Below are 24,484 nucleotides of genomic sequence, written 5' to 3'. Positions count from 1 at the left end.
TGAAGATGTTTGTCATTTTGAATTTTCCTAAAATGGGACTTAATAAATGCACTTTTGTTCAGTCCCACTAAAGTGACAGTATTTGTTGTGTTGCAGACAGAGGAAAGATGAGTTGGAGCAGAGGATGTCGTCTCTGCAAGAGAGTAGGAGAGAATTGATGGTCCAGCTGGAGGGACTGATGAAGCTGCTCAAGGTTACACACACTGATTTGAACTATGGCCTTCATTCAGCATGGCATTTGGTCACCTACACATACAATGCCCCCCCCCCCCCTACAGAGGTTGTTAGTAACGCGCTACATTTACTCTGTTGCATTTACTCAAGTAACATTTTCAATAAACTGTACTTGTCAGAGTACTTTAAATGCACCATACGTTTTACTTTTACTTGAGTATTTATGTGAAGAAGGATCGGTACTTTTACTCCGTCACAATGATCGACATGCCGCTCGCTACTTTTATTTATCCATTCTTGCATGTGCGCGTCTATTTTTAGACACCATCTTCGACTTCCGCATAGGGCGCCTGTTGTGCCAATCCAACGTGACCACTAATGTCATTTGACTCCAATTCACCAATTAGACGACACATGACCATATTTCAGCACAGTTCTAACTTGAGAAAACACCTTGCGGTAAGTTGCAGATGTTTCTATTGTTGTTTTGGCAGTGGATACGGCACCATTAGCCCTATATTATGGTGTTGCACACGCACACACAGTCACTAAGTCCGGTCAGCAAACAGCTTCTTCATGAAGTCATTTCAGTGAATAAAGCAAATAATGTTTCTGTCGGGCCCAATGCATGTGTTGTTGGTTTTTGGGCAGTTCAAATTTGAAATGGTGGCACGTGTGTGTCGTCTCCCATATATTATTATTATTTATTATTTTATTTGCTGTTTATGCTCTGATTAAAAAAAGAGAGAAGTTACTCACAACTTACTCTTTACTTGAGTAGTTTTTTCATTGAAAACTTTCTTACTCTTACTAAAGTAAATATTTGGATGACAACTTTTTTTACTTTTACTTGAGTCATATTATTCTAAAGTAACTATATTTGGCTACTCTACCCACCTCTGCTCACCTCACTTTCCTTCCTCTGGTTTCTCCTTAAAACTCTTACCTGTTCTATCACTGCTTGTGTCTGACCTTTTCTTTCCACGGTTTCTCCATTTGTTTCCGCCTACCCCTGTGCTCTGACCCTGTAGGATGAGGAACAGCGACAGGCAGTAAGTTTAACCCCCATTCTGATCAGCAAAATCATTTGGCCTGTAAAAAATGGGATGCAAAGATAACTCAAATTAAGTCTGTTTCGGAACAATACTTTTATTTTAATATATATTTTTTAAAAATGCTTTATTGTCCTAAACCACATGGATTCATTATTACAAATCTTTCTTTTAGGCGCAGGCCGCTGGTTCCGCTCATGCTTTTCCTTCCCGGCCGAGCCCTTCGCCTGGTCGCTCAGTTGGTACCGCGTCTCCGCAGATGTATTCGCCCCAAGACTCCCTTGCCGGTGTGGGCGGGAATGTACAAGAGGCTTTTGCCCAAGGTAACATTTTTAGATGTACTCACCAGCCACTTTGTAAAGCTATGTTTGCCTCCCAATTTCAGGGAACTATGGGCAAAACGGGATTGTCGTGAAACAACGCGGGGAACAGAATAGGCAAATGTGTCATGCCGTGATTGTGGTGGATGCCTGTCAACATTTGTAAGGGGTCCAAAAAATTGCCACTGCAGGCACTGTGTGGATGAGAAACGTAGTTGGCTGTAATATAACAGGGCTGGGTACATTTTGAAAGTTGGCAGCAAAAGAAAAGGATGCTACTTTCGTTAAAAGTGTATTCTGGGTTTCATCAGAATTTATGATTCCAGGGACAATATTGTATAAGATGTTATTAAGTTTGCGTGAATGCATTGATAAATTATATGTGGAAATCAATTACTGTCTGATACGGTATCGCCCGATGGGGTCACAGACCAGAGACACAATTTCTACACAATTGAGGATCACCTCCAGTCGTGGGATAGAGAGCAATGTATGTATCTCAAAAGAAAATTAGGTCCCCATCACCCGAGCATTCAAAAGAACACCCTCAATGCACTGCCCCGTCTTTTGAAAAGACTGCAACAGTTGCACAACCATTGCATGTCTTATTCATTCATTCATTTCCTGTACCACTTATCCTCACTAAGGTCACGGGCGTGCTTGGAGCCTGTCCCAGCTAACTCTTGGCGAGAGGCGGGGTACACCCTGAACTGGTCATCACCCAGTCACAGGGCATATATAAACAAAGAACCATTCGGACTCACAGTCACACCTACGGGCAATTTAGAGTCTTCAGTTAACCAACATGCATGTTTTTGAGATGTGGGACGAAACCAGAAGACCCGGAGAAAACACACTCAGGCACAGGGAGAACATGCGGGGCCGGATTTGAACTGTGAGGCAGTTGGTTATGCTAACCAGTCTGTCTTATTGGATTTGCTTATTTTATACCATAACATGACGCACTCATTAATTATCAACAGCGGATACAGTGATTGACCATGAGAAATAAGCAAGACTTGAATACGGAGGGAAAAAATGGCCAAAATTCCTCAGCGCACTGCTTTATGGGTAAACATAGTGTAAATGTAGCTAAAGCTGCACTTACACGATTTAGTTAAATCCAATAAAAGAGCTGTGTCAAATAATTATACAGATAAAAGTGATCAGTTTCGAGTGACACTTTCACTATTTTTATTCGCTATTGTTTTTTGTTGTTGAATGTTCTCAGGCCCCAGGAGAAACTTGAGGAATGACCTTCTAGTAGCAGCTGACTCCATTACCAACACTGTCTCCTCACTGGTCAAAGAACTTCATTCTGGTACCCACACTTGGTCACTCTTTTGAACTCAAAATTTAAAACGATTAGACTATAAGAACAAGAATCACCTTTAGTGTCATTAAAATGCATGCATACACACAATATTTATTCTCTGCATTTTACCCATCACAGTGCACACACGCACTTGTTAGTGGAACACACTGGAGCAGGGGGCAGTTTAGGCACCCAGGGAGTTGTCCAGGGTTCAATCCCCGGCCCCGCCTGTGTGGAGTTCGCATGTTCTCCCCGTGCCTGCGTGGGTTTTCTCCGGGCACTCCGGTTTCCTCCCACATCCCAAAAACATGCATGAATTGGAGACTCTAAATTGCCCGTAGGCATGACTGTGAGTGCGAATGGTTGTTTGTTCCTATGTGTCCTGCGATTGGCTGGCAACCAGTTCAGGGTGTACCCCGCCTCCTGCCCGATGACAGCTGGGATTGGCTCCAGCACGCCCGCGACCCTAGTGAGGAGAAGCGGCTCAGAAAATGAATGAATCAATGAAAAAAATGTTCTACAAGCTAGTCTGGGATCGTTCATATCTGTTAATAAAATGCAGTGCAGTATTAGTTAAAAAAAAAAAGTTAGAATATTCGTACTTTAAACTGTAAAGATCCCACATAAATATGATTCAAAAACAATTTTATATAATGTCTAACTCATTTTATAACATTACCCTTCAAAATAAATGGTTTACAGATTATTTCGTTTTGAAAAAAATGCACCCTAAGTGCACGTGTGTTTGTGCACATTCCAGGGAGACTCCTAACAACCAAGGCTAGCCTTTGCTCCTGCTTGACATACAAAGCTTGTCTCTCAGTCAAGATGTATCACTTCAACATACTTCCTTGGACCAATTACTGTACGACTTTCCTATTTTCAGAAAGTGCACGAAAAAGGGTAATAGGTGAATTTTCCAGCGAATTGTTGGGTATATGGTCCACAGAAAAAAATTTGAATATGTGACTAGTTAGCTGCAAATATGTGGGGATTACAGTAGAGTGCAAACCTGCGCCATGGTGGAATTCTTAAAAGTGGGTTCGTGGGGATAAATAGTGGAACACTATACATGCGATATAGAGGAATTCAGTAGTCTCTGCAATCAGCTGTATGTTTCTGACCATAATGAGGCAGTAGTCGCAGAAAAGGATTTTTATTGTGAAGCCACACAAATACAGGACTCCCTGGTGCAACATAAATGTTGTCGTGGAAACAAAATGTACATGTATATCTTATTCACAAGCCTAAATCTGACCCTTTTTCTAAGCAGATGACGGTCGGGAGGAAGAGGAGAGATTGCTGAATGGGAAGGACAGAGGTAATCTCTTGAAGTGTGTTATTTCCTTTTCCACAAACCTTTTCCGCCATTGATTCAAATTATCATAGTGTTTGCATGTATTACAAACATGAACCCCCGTGTATTTGCAGAGGAAACGTTCCAGACCCACCTGGAGTAAAAATCTGCAATAGAGACAGACCACATAATTATTATTATTATTTTTTAAATAATTATACCCATATACTGTATTTTCCGCACTATAAGGCGCACTTAAAAGCTCTCAAAAATCGATGGTGCGCCTTATGTGTGCACTGAGTTCCAAAATCTGTAAAACCTTTGTGCGATTTTGGTAAGCTTGATTGACTGTCGGACCATTTCCCGCCGACATAGGGACGTAATACGAACACTGCGTACGCTGGCAGCGATAAACCAATTAGAGAAGTTTACGTAAAGCTCAGTACATTACGTGCGCTTACCTCTGGTAGGTATACTACTACCAGTATGCTGCAAAACAACATTTGTTTGGCTAAGGACCCCCGAAAATGGCATCAGCGAAAAGACATGCTTACGAGACACAATTCAAACTACAGGCTATCAGTTACGCGGTTGTAAATGGGAATAGAGCAGCCGCGAGAGAATTCAAAATCAGTGAATCTATGGTTCGGAAGTGGAGGAAGCAGGAGAATGAACTGGGCCAAGTTAAGAAGACAAAACAGAGTTTCAGGGGGAACAAGGCGAGGTGGTTGAGTTGGAAGACCAACTTGAACAATGGATTCTTGAACAAAGAGCAGTCTCTCTTCCTGCCTCTTTCGTGGCTCGCTGGCAATTTCAGAGCGATCCCGATTGGCTGGGAGCGGACCCGGTACCTTCGTAGTAGCGGCTCTGATCGCTTAGCGCAGGCCCACGTTTAGGCTGGGAAGCCATGTCCGTTCGATCCCGGCTCGCGTTTACCAAGCCGTGTGCCCGCACAAAAGGGGAAACGGGGGAGGGGTGGCCGATGGCCAGTCCGCCTGGCGATCTGCCCGCAAGGCACGAGGAGAGGAAAAACAAGACTAGCATGGACTCAACTCCCTAAGAAAGGTGTGAGTTTAGAGTTAAATACCCTAGGGGCGGGGCGTAGGAAGAGGGAGTGCCAACTTGGAGAAGACCACACCCATCAGCCTGAATCTTGTCTACAAATTTGAGTGAATGGGCTTTAAAATAATATCAATCTAAAACACTCCCAACTCTGCACTCTCACGCGTAGGATCATTGCTTGAACTTTGGTCGTGGCAGATGGGTTGCTTATTGTTCAATGTAACATTTCGTACTGTTTGATTTCAAATCATGAACAGCTTTCAAAATCATGCAGAAGAGTGACTATGGGGACACAGACACCTAGGCATACATTTGGAATATTTCTACAGAGTTTGCAAGATATTAAAACGGTCATTTTATCTTCTGTTAACAAACATCAGAGGCACGTCCACGAGTTCTGGCGTTTGCAGTTCCTCTCAACGCCAGTGGGTGGAGCCTCACGCGCATCGGTGGATATTAACCACATAGTCTTCCCCAACCATTTGGTCGGGGAAGGGGTCTTTTGAAGACGGGAATCAAGATTAGACGGGAAGCTGCTAATTAGGTTAAGGTCCCCTTGACGTGCACCAGGCCCTGTCCTAGTCGCCGTCTCACAGCAGGGCAGCGTGGAGGAGTGGGAGTTCTCAGGTGGTCGCGAGTCTCTGTGACGCCTCAAAGTTGCGGTGTGCATGTCCGCTACAGTCTCTACAGTCACCATTCGACTGACGGCAATAACGATAGCGCAAGACATGAAGATCGAACACTTTCAAGGAGGTCCGTCTTGGTGCTTCCGTTTCATGAAAAGGCGCCATCTCGCCATCCGCGCAAGGACTACCGTGGCGCAGCAACTGCCACCGGATTACAAAGAAAAGATGACCATCTTCCGCGCCTACTGCAGCAACAAGATTACCGACAGAAAGATCCAGCCCAACCACATCGCCAACATGGACGAGGTCCCTCTAACTTTTGACATCCCCGTGAACCATACTGTGGAGAAAAAGGGGACCAGCACGGTATCCATACGCGCCACGGGGCATGAGAAGTCTGCTTTCACTGTTGTTCTTGGTTGCCACGGTAATGGACAGAAACTACCACATATGGTCATTTTTAAGAGGAAGACGCTGTCAAAAGAAAAGTTTCCAGCCGGAGTCATCGTTAAGGCCAATCAAAAGGGCTGGATGGACGAGGAGAAAATGAGAGAGTGGCTGAGAGAGGTGTATGTAAAGAGACCGGATGTTTTTTTTTCCACGCATCACCTTCTCTGTTGATGTGCGACTCCATGCACGCCCATATCACCGCCACTGTGAAAAACCAAGTGAAGCAAATGAATTCGGAGCTTGCCATCATTCCGGGAGGATTAAAAAAAGAACTCCAACCAATAATACGATGTGCCTTATGTATGGCTTAAGTACAGAAATAGACCCCGTAATTGAGACTGCGCCTTATAATCCGGTGCGCCTTATCGTGCGGAACATAATAGTAGTTTAAATGGGAGACTGTCGCTTTAACGTCACTTTGAGGGAAAAAAAAACTCTCGCTCACATCAATCTCCAAATAAGAAGTAAAGCGAGTTTGTTTTTTGTCACTCCCAGTTAAGATTTATGGGAATTAGCATAGATGTTAAGTAAATATAAACTTTCAAACAACTGCTACTTTAACACGCACAGAGCAGCAACTCATACAAAAATAGTATATTCGACTTTATGAGAAAAATGAGCTATTTTTCCTTCTTTTATGAATCGCCTTGTACTAGTTGTATTTTTTCCTGTTTCTCTGGGTGCATGTCACCACGTGCATGGATACAACTGCACTTTTCACTCGTTTGCTCATTAGTTGGGCTTGTGCTTCATTAGCGGACCTTCTTTATGTGTCGGCGGCCTGCAGACCACTTCCTGGTGTGCCCCCGGGTTTGGTCTAAACACTCATTAGGATGCTAACCTGCGCCGTTAACCTGATAACCTTTTACCAGACAGGCAAGAGGTCCAGCGTTGTATATTCCAAATAGTTTGATCTTAATATGTGAAAGGAAATGATCTTTTCTCATGAGTGAGTCAGGTTGTGCCCTTTTTGAAGCTTTTTGTGGTAGCAACATGTTTTACCTTGACACTGCTTTATCTGTTGATGCCTTTTTTTCTTTGTCTTCTGTTTTCTCCTGAAACATTCTTTTCCATCCAGCAGGTTAAATTTCATCGCAGGAACAATAAAAACAGTGAGTATGAGCATCAGTTTTCAGTCCCCTGATGAAGCATAACAAATAATTTTAATGTTAATATATTTAGTGTGCAGGAGATAAACATGCTACTTTTCCACCCAAAGTAAAAGTGTGCACATCTGTTTGTCTCTAATAAAGCAGTGATTGTATTTTATCTGATTACATTTTTTTTTGTAATTATGATAAGTATTAAATCATTTATTTAAATAATAAATATTCAAATAAATTTGACACACAACTGAGAAGGGTGTTGTTAACAACCCCAACCGTTCTCTTTGCTCTCAAACACTGTGTGCGTGTCCGCTGAATGCGATGAAACCACGTCCCGCTCAACTGTCAACTTTCATTCAAATAACACTTCTACGACCTGAAAAAATAGATGCTACTTCGTCTAGCATCTTTCTTACGTCTACACATAACTTCATGTTTGAGCCGCAAAAACATCTTAAATCTTAAATCCTCCGGTGATTAGATTATATCCCACTGGCTTGTGGGGCTTTTTCACACCATGACAACGAAGCGCTCTAAAGTGGCCACGGTGGCAAAGCTCCATTCCACCCGCTGGCTGTCACGTCAAAGTGGACTGGAATTCTGTGCAACGTTAAAGCTGCATTTTACCAGAAAATTCAGATTTGGATTTCTCCAGGGACATTTGAGTTTAGAGGTTCCATTGTAAAACCAAACATTGTTAAAACTAAATATGTGCATATTCGGAATAACAAAGGTATCACTCTCCTCAGGCAGCGTGGTTTCATCCCAGCCAAAGAAGAAGTTAAAATGGAGACAAAACTTCCTCATTACCCAATGGCGTTTGGAACACAAGTGCCAATCAAGCAATCCTGGACATCAAACTCCAGTCCACTTACTGATGTATAGTTCTGAATCAGTGTTTGCCTTGTCACTGTGATTTTGCTTATGTGTTGACATAATCGAGCACAGCCAAACATAGCATAGCTGAACAAGGAACCTGAAGCCTACTGATTTGTACCCAAGTGTGTGCGTGTGTGTGTGTGTGTGTGTGTGTGTGCGTGCTTTAGCGTGTGTTTTTTAGTTGTTTTGTTTTTTTAAATCACAAGAGGGCGAAGTAAGTGAGAAAGTGGTGTGTGACGAGATTTTATTGGGAGGTTTAATTCTCAGGATGGAGATACAGGATGCAGTTCTGGGTGGGAGAAGAACAAGAAGGTCAACTGTTAAAAAGAAGAAGAGATGGCTAAGTTTCAGCACTATGTGCTTTGCATTTATTTATTTTTGCCAGTTATTCATTTGTTGTGAGAGTCTATATGTATATAAGAGTGGTCTGGCCCTGCTGAGACATAAATCTTGAATGGGACATTTGCTGCTGTATTAAGGCGATGTGAATAACTCCACAGGTGCTGCTCCTATAGCAGCTGAGGCTGTCTGTCCTGGTACTGAACTGAGAGATGACAGTGTGTGAGTGTGTGTGTGTATGCAAGGTAAATAGATATTATTAAAGTATTTTATGCAACAGCAAAGTGAGAGGAGACATGAACCCAAAAGTGACACAATTATACAGTATTTTACAACCAACAAGGCAATTCTGCTGCCTCAAAGACAGATGATGCGTCAGCCTGCCTTGATTCTAATAGAAAAACATGTCCCTGTATTCGGCATTTTAAGGGACAAGTCATTTTAGAACCTTATTTTAACTGATACGTTCATTCAACTGAAACCTTAAACACTGCATGCTGTTTGCCAATTGAAAGAAGAACGTTTCTTACACTCTGCAGCCCAAAATGACTCCTCACACTTTGCTACTTAACTGCCTTTTCATTTCAAGCTTTCTGAACAATGGAGTGGATTTGTGCGAATGATTATGTCCACTGTGGATTTTAAGCTACCAAAGCAACAACGACACAGTGCTTGGCTGCGTGTGCGAGCACTGAACCAAAGAACCAAGCTTGTGTGAGTTCAGTAATTTAAAGCAACAGAATCGGAATCGGAATCAGAATCATCTTTATTTGCCAAGAATGTCCAAAAAACACACAAGGAATTTGTCTCCGGTAGTTGGAGCCGCTCCAGTACGACAACAGACAGTCAATTGACAGAGCGCGCTCAGAGCACAACAGTCTTGTACATCTCCAATATAATTTGACTGACTGATCATTTTCAGCTATTGTTTCCATGTTTCAATGTGCATGTGAATAACATACAGTACCCTCTTCACAGCAGGCAGCCATTTGCTCATGTCATTGCATACACTATAATTAGAATGTATGATAGTCCTGCTCCATGGCCCAGATCTATGACTCACCAGAATAGCTGTAACACCTGAAATAGAGCAGGACCGTCATGATTGTTATCTTTCACATGTGTGTCCTCTGCTACGACATATGCGAATGACCCCTGTAAGAGGCGCTTAGCAACACTGACAGAGTGGACGCATCCTTACTTGAAACTGTAAAAAGCGTCTGTGCTCATGTGTTTGATCTGCAATAAATTCTATTTATCATCAAACTGGATCTAGTCTGTCCTGTCTCTTATTGGTGCATTCAACAAGCGGGACAAAACATAACTTCACAATGCTGTACTCGCACCTGTGTGCCATTACCTCCGTTGGTGCTTCTTTGATTGAAGCTCACCTTAAATGTTATTTACCGTTTAACTGGTATATACAGTATATTGAATATCAGAACATGAGAGTTGAGATTCCTTGTCGATTGTTTCATACATAATGTTACATTGATATGAGTTAAATTGTTTTGGGAGTGAAATGCATTGATTCTACTTTACTTTCAACCTTTCTCCTTGGTTTAGTGTCCTAATTATCATGGATGAGCTGTTCTCACATTTCCCATGAGCTTGCGCCAGAGGTCATGACTGTGTGCGACAAAGACGCAAGGGTAGGGCCCTTAAACTATACACTGAATCCAACTCATTGTTGCCATCTGTTGTCTGTGACATCCCTGACAGCCATAAATAACCCATCACCTCCTTTGAACTCAGTCTAGGTATGACCCTGGATGTGCTATTTAATGTGTGTTTTACGTCCCAGAGGTCAAAAGAATTTAGCCTTCCTTTCTATAGATGTTAGCAAGTCAGTTAAAGTATCAAAACAACACTATTTTTGACTGATGACATTTGTTCAACCTGACAAATGACAAATCTTGCAGCGTTTCCATTTGAATGTCATGATATGAATGAGAACATATACACTCACATGCATTAGATATACCTAGTATACAATTTTAATTGAGTTTTATATGACAACAAAGGTAATCATGCACTGTCTAATGAAATTAAACAAATTACTGTATAAAATGCATTTGCCACAGTTCACAGACAACTACTGTATTCATTGCATGTTTATTGTAGTTTCATAGCAGATACATATACCTTAATTGCACGTGTTTTCTCAGAATTTTCAAACGCTGCGAAGCTGGTGGTTTTTAGGCTGGTATAGACAAAACGTATTTGGCAAGGATCATTCTTGGAGATGACAAGTTCTCTTTTACTGTAAACACAATCAGCACTGTCTAATAAAATAGTGTAATACAAATGCTCAAATTGAATTTAAAAAAAAAAGGAATGACAAAAATAAAAAATAAATCTTTGGAGAAATGTTCAAACCTGACACCCATCAAAACTCTGCTCTGCATAAATGAAATAAAAATAAAGCATCCATCATCCATCCATCCATACTTTCTCTGTAGCGCTTATCCTTACTATGATCATCGGCATAATGGACCCATAACCCAGGTAAGTACAACTACAGTAGCTGTATTGACAAAGGAGGTGAAGGAAGCAGGATTGTTCAGCTACTTAGCAGGAGCACCCTGCTAACCCTGTTAGTTTTATGACCTTACTCTGGTAGAACATAGTTTTGGCCAGGATGTTGTAATGATAAAAATCCATCCATCCATCCATTTTCCACACCGCTGATCCTCCCTAGGATCACGGGCATGCTGGAGCCTATCCCAGCTGACTCTGGGAGAGTCCCCTGAACTGGTTGCCAGCCAATCCCAGGTCACATAGAAATAAACAACCATTCACAGTCACATTCACACCTACGGGCAATTTAGAGTTTTCAATTACCCTACCATGCATGTTTTTGGGATGTGGAAGGAAACTGGAGTACCCGGGGAAAACCCACACAGGCACGGGCAGAACATGCATACTCCGCACAGGCGAGGCCGGATTTGAACCCGTGTCCTCAGAACTGTGAGGCAGACGAGCTAACTAGTCACCCACCTGAATCTGGCATGTGTAGGAAATAAGACAGGAAATATTATATTGTTGACTGGAGTTAACTTTAGTTTCACATTAGTTAACTGAAAAATTGTTTTGGAACTTTACAAGACAGTTATGGGACAATACCAGATATATACATTATTCAGTCACAAGGGAAATTCACTGTTCCAATACTCTCCACAATGATAATAACACAAGGCTGAATTACTAATTATATTAAATATATGAATATTGAAATATTAAACAGTATCTAAAGCTCTGAGATGTATGAAATATATATATATATATATATATATTTTTTTTAATCTGTCTTTAAATTCAGAAATAAAAGTCATACTTCAAGTAGAGGAACTGTGATAGTAGCATCCCCCTCCCCGGGTGGAATCTTAAAAACTGGATGGTGGAAGAGTATTTTGTTTTTTCGACCAGTCACTAAAGGTGGCATCAATAGTTGAACAAGGTAGCTCGATTTTGGGTGACATACCATAATATATGATATTGTGTTGACATTATTCTGTCTTCAAATCCATCTTACTGTTATTGAAAAAACAATAACTACCATACAGTTAGAAGATAAAATGTAGCTAGAAAGTTTGATTGATGCATTGATACATAGACAAAGATTGTTGTATGGACACGTCAAACTGAAAGAATTTATTTACCAAATTAATTAGGTACATGACAAAGTAAACACAATTATAGTTTAAACATTTTAAATAGTAACATTTTAAAATTCGTCTTCAACTCTGAGATGCAAGAAAAGTCCTCAGTCCACCTCTTCAATAGTGGGCCCCTGGGCACCGGATTGGGCGCCGGCCTGGGCCTGCGCCCTGCAGCCTTGCGCAGGCCCCACCCCCTGATACAACTTGCTGATGATTGGCTGACACACTCGTTCCAGCTCCTTTTGCTTGTGTTGGAACTCATCTTTGTCTGCCAGCTGGTTGTTCTCCAGCCAGCTGAGGGTCTCATTGCACTTGTCCATCATCTTCTTCATGTCCTCCTCGCTCAACTTGGCCGCCAGCTTCTCGTCCTGCACGCTGCTCTTTACGTTAAAGGCGTGGGACTCCAGAGCATTCTTGGCGGCGATCTTGTCCCGCTGCAGTTCATCCTCAGCTTTGTACTTTTGGGCATCGTCCACCATCTTCCCGATGTCCTCTCTGCTCAAACGACCTTTGTCATTGGTGATGGTGATCTTGTTCTCTTTGCCGGTGCTTTTGTCCACCGCCGAAACATTCAAGATGCCGTTGGCGTCCACGTCGAAGGTGACCTCGATCTGTGGCACGCCTCGGGGAGCTGGCGGGATTCCGCTCAGCTCAAACGTTCCCAGCAGGTTGTTGTCCTTGGTCATGGCTCTCTCGCCCTCCAAGACCTGGATGAGGACGCCGGGCTGGTTGTCGGAGTAGGTGCTGAAGATCTGCGTCTGCTTGGTGGGGATGGTGGTGTTGCGTTTGATGAGCGCCGTCATAACTCCTCCAGCGGTCTCGATGCCCAGCGAGAGAGGCGCCACGTCCAGCAGCAGCAGGTCCTGGACGTTGCCCGAGGTGTCCCCCGTGAGGATGGCGGCCTGGACGGCGGCGCCGTAAGCCACCGCCTCGTCGGGGTTAATGCTCTTGTTCAGCTCCCTGCCGTTGAAGAAGTCCTGGAGGAGCTTCTGGATTCTGGGAATACGCGTGGAGCCGCCGACCAGGACCACGTCGTGGATCTGGCCCTTGTCCATCTTGGCGTCCCTCAGGGCTTTCTCTACCGGCTCCAGAGTTCCCCTAAACAGGTCGGAGCACAGCTCCTCAAAGCGAGCTCTGGTGATGGAGGTGTAGAAGTCGACGCCCTCAAAGAGGGAGTCGATCTCGATGTTGGCCTGGGAGCTGGAGGACAGCGTTCTCTTGGCCCGCTCACAGGCGGTGCGCAGCCTCCTCAAGGCCCTCTTGTTCTGGCTGATGTCCTTCTTGTGCTTCCTCTTGAACTCGGCCACAAAGTGCTCCACCATGCGGTTGTCAAAGTCCTCTCCGCCCAAATGCGTGTCTCCGGCGGTGGCTTTGACCTCGAAGATGCCACCCTCGATGGTGAGGATGGACACGTCGAAGGTGCCGCCACCCAGGTCAAAGATGAGGATGTTGCGTTCTCCCGACTTGCCTTTGTCCAGACCGTAGGCGATGGCGGCCGCTGTGGGCTCATTGATGATTCTTAGGATGTTCAGTCCCGCGATGACGCCTGCGTCTTTGGTGGCCTGCCGCTGAGAGTCGTTAAAGTAGGCAGGGACCGTGACCACGGCACTGGACACCTGCTGACCCAGGTAGGCTTCGGCCGTCTCCTTCATTTTAACCAGCACCATGGAGGAGATCTCCTCTGGGTAGAAGGACTTGTCCTCGCCTTTGTGTTGCACCTGGATTTTGGCCTTGCCTCCATCGGCGACCACCTTGAAGGACCAGTGCTTAATGTCCGCTTGCACCACCGGATCATCAAACCTTCTTCCGATCAGTCGCTTGGCGTCAAACACAGTGTTGCTGGGGTTCAACGCCACCTGGTTCTTGGCGGCGTCGCCGATGAGCCTCTCGGTGTCGGTGAATGCCACGTAGCTGGGCGTGGTTCTGTTGCCTTGGTCGTTGGCGATGATCTCTACTTTGCCGTGCTGGAAAACACCCACGCAGGAATACGTGGTGCCCAGGTCGATGCCGATGGCGACACCTTTTGCTGATGCCATTTTGTTTGTTTGACTGTCAAGATGCTTCTGTGAGGGGAACAACATCACAGCAACACATTAAACATCATTCACCCAGCCAATTGCAGGCACATACATATATAGAACTGTGGCCAATCAAAAGTCTTCAATACACCTAACATGCATGTTCAACATGACAACAACACGGCATGTTAAACATTACAATATGTTCAACATCCCAGCAACAAAAGGCATTCAATATGATGTAATCAAATACATGGGGAAGTTAATTTCAATGCATAGATACTAGATAGTATGAGTAAAGTGTGTATTATATGGAATAAAAGGGCCAACTTACACTTGAAAGTGCTCTGTGAGGTCTTTGGATCTTGTGGATCTTCTCTTGTGGCTCTTGTTCTTGCTCTGATATCTGGCTGTCCCTCAGCTGCTTTTATATCAGCCGAACTGTCACTCTGGACACTTCCAGAAGTTTCGTCAGGGATGGTACCAACAACAGCAAGTTCCTGTATGACTTTTCAAAATAAAACAGAAACACGGGAGTAGATTTCGGTCCATGGTAGCGCAGATAAACCACATTTGCTCTTATTGTGAAGGCAATAACAAATCACAACACTGACTATTAACGTGGGCTTCATCTCGAACGCTCTGGAATCGTGGAGATGAAGCGAGAACTAGTCAAGACGCGAGATAAAAATTGTTGTGGATGACGTCATTTATTTAAGAGATGGTTTTGAAAGTGTTTATCAAATGTTGTGGTGTATATTTTATTAATTTGACATCATTCAATGAAATGTTCAAACTTACACAATTATGTGTTATTCATCCATCCATCCATTTTATGAGCCGCTTCTCCTCACTAGGGTCGCGGGCGTGCTGGAGCCTATCCCAGCTATCATCGGGCAAGAGGCGGGGTACACCCTGAACTGGTTGCCAGCCAATCGCAGGGCACATACGAACAAACAACCATTCGCACTCACAGTCACACCTACGGGCAATTTAGAGGCTCCAATTCACGCATGTTTTTGGGATGTGGGAGGAAACCGGAGTGCCCGGAGAAAACCCACGCAGGCACGGGGAGAACATGCAAACTCCACACAGGCGGGGCCGGGATTTGAACCCCGGTCCTCAGAACTGTGAGGCTGACACTCTAACCAGTCGTCCACCGTGCCGCCCTGTGTTATTCAATAAAGGTAAAAGTAAAATTAATGATTATCAGCAACACTGAACAAAAACATTTTATAGCTCATCAGAGTCTGAAAGAAGTTTTATTTGGAAAATCAGGTGAATCCGTCTGTGCTTATGTACACAAGTCAAACCGCTTGTCTTGCTCACGTGATATGATAGTGAAAAAGGAACCCCACAAGCTAGCAAGAAAAAAAAGAAAAAAACATTGTTTTTTAAATGCTTCTTTGGAAACGGGAGAACGCCAGATGATGAGACAAATGAAGAAGAGCCTCCAACTTTCATGGAAAAGGAAATTGCATTTAAGAGGCAAAATTAGAGTAGACTGCACATAAGTAACATACATTGTCTGCTATTACCGCCTTGTTGACGAGAAACAAGTGCAGGGCTCCCAAACTCTGTGAAAATATTGCTTTTGTGAAAAGGGTCAGCCGGTAGTGCAAAAGAAGGAAATTAACTAATTCTACTTAATTTGTCGGAAAATTATTATTTATGAATTCAAAATATAGCAACATTAATCTATCTATGCCAGCGTCAAAGTTTTGAATATGAACTCCAAACTCAAACACTTAAATTTATTTAAATGCCTTTAATCATATGATCAATAAACAACATTTTGGATTTGCGACATGTTAAAGTTTTCTTTTTTAAATCATAGACAAGAGAAATCTTTGTTTTAAAATTCTAACAAAAAGTACAGGGAGCTCCTAGGTTCAGCAGCATGTCTTATAAAGTTAGCTAAAAATAAATAAATAGCACCCACAAGTTTTCTATAGGAAATTTTTTTCTTCCAAAATTTCAATATAAAGTAAATCTTCATCTTTCACTTATCAATGTTTTTATTTAAAACAAAAACAAAAAGTGCTAGTTGTTTCCAGGATCAGCAGCATCTCTTTTAAAAAAAATTAAAAAAAACAAAAAACAAATGGAACCCCGAAGTTTAGCTGGTTTTAAATTCATTTCTTATTCACTAGCGGACTAAATTTGGCTCAAAATGAGTCAAAATGCCGATTATCGGCGATGATAATCGATAATCGGTCCAACCCTCACCTCAATTTCCGGATTTTATGAGTTATGAGCCGCAGCTTGGCTGTTTCTTTGATTTTACATATGCCCCATTGAGGTACTATAATGACATCCAAAGTCGTTGATGTACTTTCAGCTTTTTATTGAACGGAACAGTCAATCACACAAAAACAAAATGAGGACGGCAATCATGTGTAGGCTTTAGGACCCCGCGGAGACATCGCCGGTGTTGCAGCTTCTGCGGCTAATGACAGAGCGAGAGAAAGAGAGAGAGGGAGAGAGAGAGAGAGAGAGAGAGAGAGAGAGAGAGAGAGAGGCGGAAGCAGGCGGGGAGAGCGCGAGACAGCAGCGGACGGAGAAGACCCGGTAGAGCGCGAGGGAGGGAGGGAGAGAGAGAGAGAGAGAGAGAGAGAGAGAGAGAGAGAGGTCGGGAGTGAACGCGAGGAGGGGAAAACGACGGCCGTCAGGGTCGGACGATACGGTAAATACAAAGATTACATTTTGGGGTCGCAGCTGTTTGGGTTTCAAACCCAAACAGCGATGATAGTCATTGCAACGAAACGGCTGAGGGCTGGAGCTGTGCGCGAAGCCTCAGAGTGAACTTGGGAGTTTTTTTTTTTTTTTTTTGGAGGGTGGGAGGAATGTCAAATCAAATATGGGGGGGGGGGGGGGGGCGTGTAATGCTAACATATTGCAACTGACAGTAAACCGCCTCCCGGCGACGGGGCTAGGTAACATTAAACCGGAACGCTTTTAAGGCAGCGGCAGAAACACATCGGCGAGGCGAACCGTCGACTCCTCCGCGACGGGCGGGCGAGCACACGGGGACGCGCCTCCGGGGTGAACGGGTGCATTCTGTCCAAGTGTGCATGCGTGTGTGTTTGTGAGTGTTTTACCTGACCTAGCAAATCTTATCGTCGGTACACACACAAGCCCGTGTTTGTGACCGTCTTCGGGATTAGATGCTGTTTTTTTTTCTTTTTTCCCCTCTCTTTTTTGACAATTCACCCGCTGAAGGCCGCGCGAGGTCGCTCCTAATATTAATTGTCATAAAATGGATTATGTCATGTTAGCATAAGGACTCAACTGCATTTCCGGCATGCGCTTGTAAAATAAAAGTTTCTTTACGCAGTGAGTAAACGCAACTTAATCTAACCTGTATTTCTCTGTAAAATGCCAGAAAGCCGTTTGGTTATTTGTGTGCATCATCAATGAGCTTTCGTTTATTCTTGTCTCAAGCATGTCCTTGAATTGATAGTGGTCCTCTAGCTCGAGACATTCTTTTACATTAACATCTCTGAAAATATTAGTATTATTTAGATTTACGACCTAGAGATCATCAAAAGCATCCAGTTGCAGAAATAACACACACACAAAAAGATTACAGTGGCCTTAAATAAAAATACTGCTGTGCTTTTATTATAAAGAAAATTATTCGTACGTCCCTTTTCTTTCACTCGCTGCTTCTTCCTACTTTGACTTATCAATGAGGCCCCCCACCCCCCACCCTCTGGCAACAATTTCTTCTTCCACCAGTTCAGGCTTGTGCTTGGACCTTTGACAGGAGTCTAATTTAAAAACCTGCTGGCAAGCCGTCTGGAACAATTTCTGTTACATACGATTTCTATAGGTGTATGAGGTATGTGTGTATGTGTGTGTGTATGACTGAGACCTGCATCCAACACACTTGGAAGAAGTTGGCTTGAAGATTACGCTGTGAGACCCCTGGGGTGTGTGATGGTTTTTGTACACCCTTTTCTGCAAAGTTTCCACCCTTGGTTTTCCACTGGCCTGCTGCCTGACATCTTTACAGTGGCTGACGTAAGGCCACAGTACTGTGAGGAGTGACATACTCCACAATACAGCAATACTGTAGGAATGTCACACATAAACCGCAGGATTTATAACTCAATGCAGGGATTTTTCTTCCTCACATTAAAAGCCTCACATTGATAGATCCTATATCACACTCCTGACTTGCAGTGTTACACAAACTGTACAGATATTAGAAATGACGTGACGTTGGCATGACGTCAACAGATTTATGACGTAAGCCCACCAAAATGGCAGCGCTGTATGTAGTGGTTAGCATGTCTGTATCGCAGCCGAGAGGTCCCGGGTTCAAATCGGTTTAGGTCCTCCTGTGTGGAGTTTAGATGGTCTTTCATGCTTCTTTCGGGGTTCTCCAGATAATCTGGCTTCCTCCCACATTCCAAAAACATGCATGCCAAGTTAATTATAGACTTGTGAAATCAATGTGAATGATTATTTGTCTGTATGTGTCCTGCGATTGGCTGGCGACCTTTCCAGGATGTATCTCTGGCCCAAAGTCAGCAACCCTAACGATGTAGTGTATAGAAAATGCATGGAAGTACAGCTAAATGCAGAGCAAATTAGGCTACGTTCCAGCATCTACAAATGTACTAATAATGTACTAATAATTTGTGGTGGCGGCACGGTGGACGACTGGTTAGAGCGTCAGCCTCACAGTTCTGAGGACCCGGGTTCAATCCCCGGCCCCGACCGACTGTGTGGAGTTTGCATGTTCTCCCTGTGCCTGCGTGGGTTTTCTCTGGGCACTCCGGTTTCTTCCCACATCCCAAAAACATGCATTAATTGGAAACTCTAAATTGCCCGTAGGCGTGACTGTGAGTGCGAATGTTTGTCTGTTTGTATGTGCCCTGCGATTGGCTGGCAACCAGTTCAGGGTGTACCCCGCCTCCTGCCCGATGACAGCTGGGATAGGCTCCAGCGCGCCCCCGACCCTAGTGAGGAGAAGCGGCTCAGAAAATGGATGGATGGATGGATGTTTTGTGGTTGTTCACCCGTCTGACTTGGGTGCAGGCAGTGTGTGTCCAGTTCCTACTCTGTGACGGTGTGAATGTGAGTGTGAATGGTTACCTATTTCTCTAAGTGCCCTGTGACTGACTGGCAACCATGCCTTTGTGTAGTTTGGTTTTCGTCCAAAGTCAGCCGCAACTCTGAACAAGATATCCATTACAGATACGTTTGTGTTTTGTGAACATACACTCCTATTGCAATTGTTGACTGCTCTTTAAATGGGTTTACTGACGTGATGAGTGGAAAGTTAAAAATTAACAGTCTCTAACAAATGATCATGCGCTATGTGGTTATCGTAGATCCAGCTGACCCCCCTAATGAGGACAAGTGCTATAGACAATGGATGGATGGAAATGGGAGTTTGCAGAGGCACCAGCTCAGGTGAGATAAAGTTCAAGCAAATGATTGTATGCTTGAGTAGGCACAAGCTCAGATTCCCAAAACAGTTACATCTCACTTTTTCATGGCCAATTGTTGCTAGGCGGAATTGATAGACTATCGAAATGTGCCCCAGAGCCCAATGTAAAAATTGGCAGTCTCCACTCATGCCCGATTACGGGACATACTTGCAATTTAAACACTACTCTGTATTAAATGGAATTTTTTTTTTTTTATTGCATTGCTGTTACTGAGGCTCGTGTGATACGCGTCTTGATACACTGCCGGTGATACATTTAAGTGATGTATAAAGCCACTCGTAATGTGACTCTGCTCACCACAATTAAGAAGTGATACAGGCCAAACACTGGACTTTCTGCAGTTCTTGGACTTTGTTTTACCTGTAGGTATGCCGACACCATGTCACTTGTGCTTTGTTTTGACTCAAAACTTGTCAAAGTTTCACTTTTGAGTACTTAATGCTTGTCCTTGATCCTGTCCTGACATAGTTTATAGTCCACATCATTGCTTTGTGGCCAGCAGAAGCATAATGAGTTCCGCTGTATTCCCTTTTTGCTCCAATGTAGCAAACACTTAGCATCAATAACCGCCCCTGTAAATTTGTCTTGTTACGTACTGTTGGTTTTGAATATAATCTTTGCGCAAATGCTAATGATAAATGAAAGTTAATAATAAAGTAGTGATGAAAAGATTATTTTAGATTTGCAACATCGGAAACTGATAAAGTGGTCGCTAATTATGTTTGTATTCAATCATTCATTCTTGTATTCCTTGTGATTACTTGTCTACATGGTTAACAGTTGTCTTGCATTTAATAGCAGAAGACACACCACAGCAGCAGGTCTGGAGCTGGTACAAATGTCAAGTTTAAATGAGGTGACTTAGATGTTGCACTTGGCTAATGTTAATTCCTTTGACTGAAACACCATTATTAGAGGTTGAGGGAAGTATTTGGAAATGATTAAAAGAGGACACAATTGTGACTATATTGCACACTACTGATGTAACTGCCTCTTGATGGAAGAATAGAAGAAAGAAAGAAGCTCTTTTGGCTGATAAAAACGACACTCATATAGGCACATCAGTCATAGTCTGATGAAATTTGATTATTTTTGAAGGCACCTGGATGTGAGTTAACCTGTTCACGGGTGTAACATGAAATATTTTTTGCTCTGTTGCATGTGCCGACCATCATGCATTGCAGCAACACCTGCTTTGAACTCTCTGTGCTATTTTTTATCATCGCAAACTTCCTGTTTTATTCATTTGTGTGTTTTGCATGTTTTCTCTCTGCTTTTAGGAGAGGGGGAGGACTGAGTGACTAAGTGACCGGCTGCTTCTGAGGGACTTTGATTTTCTGCATTTTTAGTTTTGACTTTATAAAGTTGCTTTTGTCATGCCGTCCAACAGTCCTGCAGTCACCGAACTGCCCCAGACACCAGAAAACAAAACTTCCAACGATGTGGTAAGAAAGATTTATAGTTTATTGTTATTCTACCTGTCTCTACAAGTGCTTGAATTCTTAAAAGGAGAATATGATTTTTTTATGCACAAATTAAAACACTTCCTAGTTGTCTTAATAAAGTCTGTGACATGCTTTGTCAAAATACCAAAAATTATATAATACTTTCCACTCTCTTTTTTGTCCTCGCTGAAATCTGATTGTTTTGAAGGGGTGGTCCTATCTCATGCAAATAAAGCACTTCTCACTCTGTCCCCTTTCTACTGGGGGGTCTGCTAACACAGAGTACAGTCTTTCAACCAGGGGTGGAGCTAGGGGGTTGCGACGAGGCGAACGGCTACTTGCACTCAAGCAGCAAAGAGAAAAGTGAGAGCCCGTAAAACTTTGTATTTGCACTCGTAGAGGCAGTACTTCATCACTCGTTGTTGCCGATCCATGTATTGGTGCATGAAGCAGACGTAACAGCAACCAAACACAACATCACATCTGTAAAATTCAGAACGACTTGCTGACAAAGAAATCAGAAATAACAAGCTCACAAAATATTTACTTGCTTGTCTCATTTCACCCTTGACATTGCAGAAACCTATTTGTGTCCAGGGAAATGAAAAGTAAATTTTCCATAATTTGTCCCCTATAATATTTTGGATATAACTGCTCAGTATTGCAACATTCAGCAGTTCTATTTGTCACTACTCCGAATTCTCATAAGTGACACAACACTGCTATGAAAATGCTGATAAAAATGAATAAATAAATGAATGAAATGAATAAATGATGATGACCAAAAATGTCAAGTGTGACAAAAGAGCATGACAGTGGAACCTGCACTGTGATTTTGTGCACTGATATGAAATGGGAGAGACAATGTTCAAGTTTTGGGTGTAAATTCTTCTACTCGCCACTATTTTTACAAAATAGCCACAAGACAAAGAAAAACCCAAACACACATGCAGAGTTCCGTCTTTGATGCTTACTAAACTGACCCGTCGAGCAATATGCAGAATTGTTGTACGTTGCTAATACTGTATACTGTCTATGATAAGAACTTGAAAACTTGTGAATATTACTCCGCGGCGCACTAATATGCGGCCTGAGGTTCCGCCTGTGCGCTCGAAGTCACAGGAGTCGACGAGACCAGAAAAAAACCTCCGCCGCTTCTGCTGTTAATAAGTCACGGTACCTTTACTCCGTTACAAGGATCTAAATGTCGCTTGCTACTATTATATATTAATTATTGTTTACTTATCAACTATTTTGTGCGCGAGACGACAACTTCGACTTCCGCATCGGGCGCTGTTTGTGTCATCCAATCCAAGCGCTAGTGACGTTTAAGCCAAGTTCACCAATCAAACGACACAAGAAAGTCACATGACCTCACACAACGTCTTCCATTGGGCTTCCCAGACATAGGTATTCACACTAGATAAGCCTACCCTGCTGATCGTCGTGCGTACGTGGCAGCCATGTTGGGGACGGTTGTCGTTACCATGAAGGCCACAGCGCGCTACTCATGTTTACGTTTAGACGAACAAAAACAACAGTATTGTAGTATTTGTCTGGCACTGTCTGCCCAAATGTGGATATTTCAGCTCACTTATAACTTGAGAAAACACCTTGCAGTAAATTGCAGATGATTTTTTTGTAGTTTTGACTGTGCATATGCACACACTGCAACATCAGAATTTGTACATTCACATTTTATTTTGTAATTATTATTTTTTAATTGATGTTCTGGTCTTTTGTATTTTCACGTTGAGGTGCTGTGGGTCGTGGCCCTGGTTGTGGTCCCAAGTGGAACCGCAAAGCACACGTAACATCGGCGACAAGAGCTGATCCGCTAGTACATTTAGTATTAATTAGGAAATGTGGCTACAATTATCTAATTAGTCTACTGATGTTAATGTTAAATGTATTACGCGACGGAGCGCTGTTAAGGATTATGTCATAACACAAAATGAACAAACTTCAAATTCAGAAATGGCCAATAAAAACAGAAAAATATTGTACTTAATGTTTTCTTGGAGGATGCATTTGGGATTAGCCTTTGAAGTTGGTAATAGTGAAAAATTAAATGAAACGACAAAGATTTTAGTCAATTCTTTTCCAGAATGATTGCTTAAAGAGGCATCAGGCATCAGGTGCAGGTGGAGATGGGCCTGGCTCAAGCTGGAGGCCAGAACAAAAAAGCAAATAAATGAGGCAAATTTAATTTTAATCTTAAATGTGTACATTGAGCGGTGTAAATAAGTGTAAATTATTTTTCTTTTTTTGCCTTATTGAACTCCATGGAGTCTTCCAGATAACTTAATTTATGTTAAAATAAAATAAAAATATCTGCGGGGGCTCGGGGGATCCCCCCAGACTCCCCCTAAAATGTTTATTTTTTTTTCACCTTTTTCATCCCTTTGGTGTTTGCATGTCTGAATATTCATCATTGATTGTGCAATCAATGTTGACTTGTCAGAGAGACTTCCTGTCACAGTTTACCCATCCAACGTAACGACTTGTGGCGTTTGACTCCATTTTACCAATCAGACAGAGCCAGCCAGTCACATGCACTGTGCTGTGCGCTTTCAAAAGGAGCTGGAAGAAAATCAATCTGCAATGTATGCATAGCACTGAAAATAAAGATGTAAGTTGGAAAATCTCACATTGTTTTTGAGAAATAGAAACCGATGTCAGCATTGTTGATAAATGCAGTTATATCCACCTGCGGAAGTTTAATATAATGGAATTATATGTATTTGTATACACTGCAATTAACAAGCTCTGCCTGGTTAGCCTACTGTGCTGCTTCACTTGTGTGAATAAATAGTTAATTTCGGACAATTTATTTTGGCTGATTTTGCCCAAGTTTATCTTAATTCATTAGAAAAATATTGATTTAGTTATAGTGATGTTTTGGGGCAGTATCTAAATTTGCACATCCCTATTTCATATTTTACTCTCGTAACATTCATGCGCTGATTAAAAAAATAATTAATCAGAAGTTTCTCACCAGTTACTCAGTACTTGAATAGTTTTTTCACTGAATACTTATGCTTATGTCCCTCATTATTTCTGAGGACTACTTTTTACTTTTACCTGAGTCATATTTCTACTGTAAATTAACTGTACCGTTACTTGAGTCTAATTTTTGGCTACTCTACCAGTAACCAGTGACTACTCTAATATTCCAGTAATATTATATAATGTATAAATTAAAGCCTTCCCCGCTATCTTTGGGTAACTAACTATACGATGTATTTTATATTCACAGTAGTTTGTCTGCATA

The 24,484-nt window shown here is 42.6% G+C and overlaps 3 protein-coding genes across 21 annotated transcripts in view; 2 read left to right on the top strand and 1 right to left on the bottom strand.

The window, feature by feature from the left end:
• dtnba (dystrobrevin, beta a) overlaps window positions 1-9,891 on the top strand; it is a 49,405-nt gene extending 39,514 nt beyond the window's left edge. For 5 of the 10 annotated variants that reach the window (XM_061703927.1, XM_061703922.1, XM_061703924.1 and 2 more), the window contains 7 exons: window positions 97-193; window positions 1,206-1,226; window positions 1,402-1,549; window positions 2,778-2,867; window positions 4,135-4,182; window positions 7,375-7,408; window positions 8,152-9,891. In XM_061703927.1, coding sequence (XP_061559911.1) covers window positions 97-193; window positions 1,206-1,226; window positions 1,402-1,549; window positions 2,778-2,867; window positions 4,135-4,182; window positions 7,375-7,382 — 412 coding nt within the window. In that variant the 3' untranslated portion in view covers window positions 7,383-7,408; window positions 8,152-9,891. The remainder of the gene's footprint in view (window positions 1-96; window positions 194-1,205; window positions 1,227-1,401; window positions 1,550-2,777; window positions 2,868-4,134; window positions 4,183-7,374; window positions 7,409-8,151) is intronic. The other 5 variants (XM_061703929.1, XM_061703928.1, XM_061703926.1 and 2 more) reach the window with 4 other exon arrangements.
• A 2,368-nt stretch (window positions 9,892-12,259) lies between these two features.
• Window positions 12,260-17,569, bottom strand: LOC133416713 (heat shock 70 kDa protein 1). Of its 2 annotated transcripts, XM_061703769.1 has the most exons (3): window positions 17,402-17,569; window positions 14,635-14,808; window positions 12,260-14,345 (listed from the first exon to the last, which is right to left on the bottom strand). In XM_061703769.1, exon 3 carries the CDS (start codon window positions 14,316-14,318, stop codon window positions 12,387-12,389), a length of 1,932 nt encoding a protein of 643 aa, XP_061559753.1. In that variant the 5' UTR covers window positions 14,319-14,345; window positions 14,635-14,808; window positions 17,402-17,569; the 3' UTR covers window positions 12,260-12,386. The 2 variants fall into 2 exon arrangements, with proteins under 2 accessions (XP_061559753.1, XP_061559752.1); XM_061703768.1 differs by lacking the exon at window positions 17,402-17,569 and having other exon boundaries at window positions 14,635-15,301.
• The window catches only part of dnmt3aa (DNA (cytosine-5-)-methyltransferase 3 alpha a), a 47,624-nt gene continuing 39,980 nt past the window's right edge, over window positions 16,841-24,484 (top strand). For 3 of the 9 annotated variants that reach the window (XM_061703762.1, XM_061703757.1, XM_061703766.1), the window contains exons 1-3: window positions 16,842-16,986; window positions 19,646-19,727; window positions 21,046-21,210. In XM_061703762.1, the coding sequence (XP_061559746.1) occupies window positions 21,142-21,210 (69 nt within the window). In that variant the 5' untranslated portion in view covers window positions 16,842-16,986; window positions 19,646-19,727; window positions 21,046-21,141. Of the gene's footprint in view, window positions 16,987-17,213; window positions 17,389-17,424; window positions 18,236-19,645; window positions 19,728-21,045; window positions 21,211-24,484 lie in introns of those variants that run through there. The other 6 variants (XM_061703765.1, XM_061703764.1, XM_061703763.1 and 3 more) reach the window with 5 other exon arrangements.

Source organism: Phycodurus eques, chromosome 18, assembly GCF_024500275.1.
Source record: "Phycodurus eques isolate BA_2022a chromosome 18, UOR_Pequ_1.1, whole genome shotgun sequence".
Lineage (NCBI taxonomy): Eukaryota > Metazoa > Chordata > Actinopteri > Syngnathiformes > Syngnathidae > Phycodurus > Phycodurus eques.
This window is presented reverse-complemented; position numbering and strand designations above follow the sequence as displayed.

What these genes read in the sequence shown, in the direction of transcription:
- LOC133416713 (XM_061703769.1), bottom strand. Translation starts at nt 14,318, where the DNA reads ATGGCATCAGCAAAAGGTGTCGCCATCGGCATCGACCTGGGCACCACG.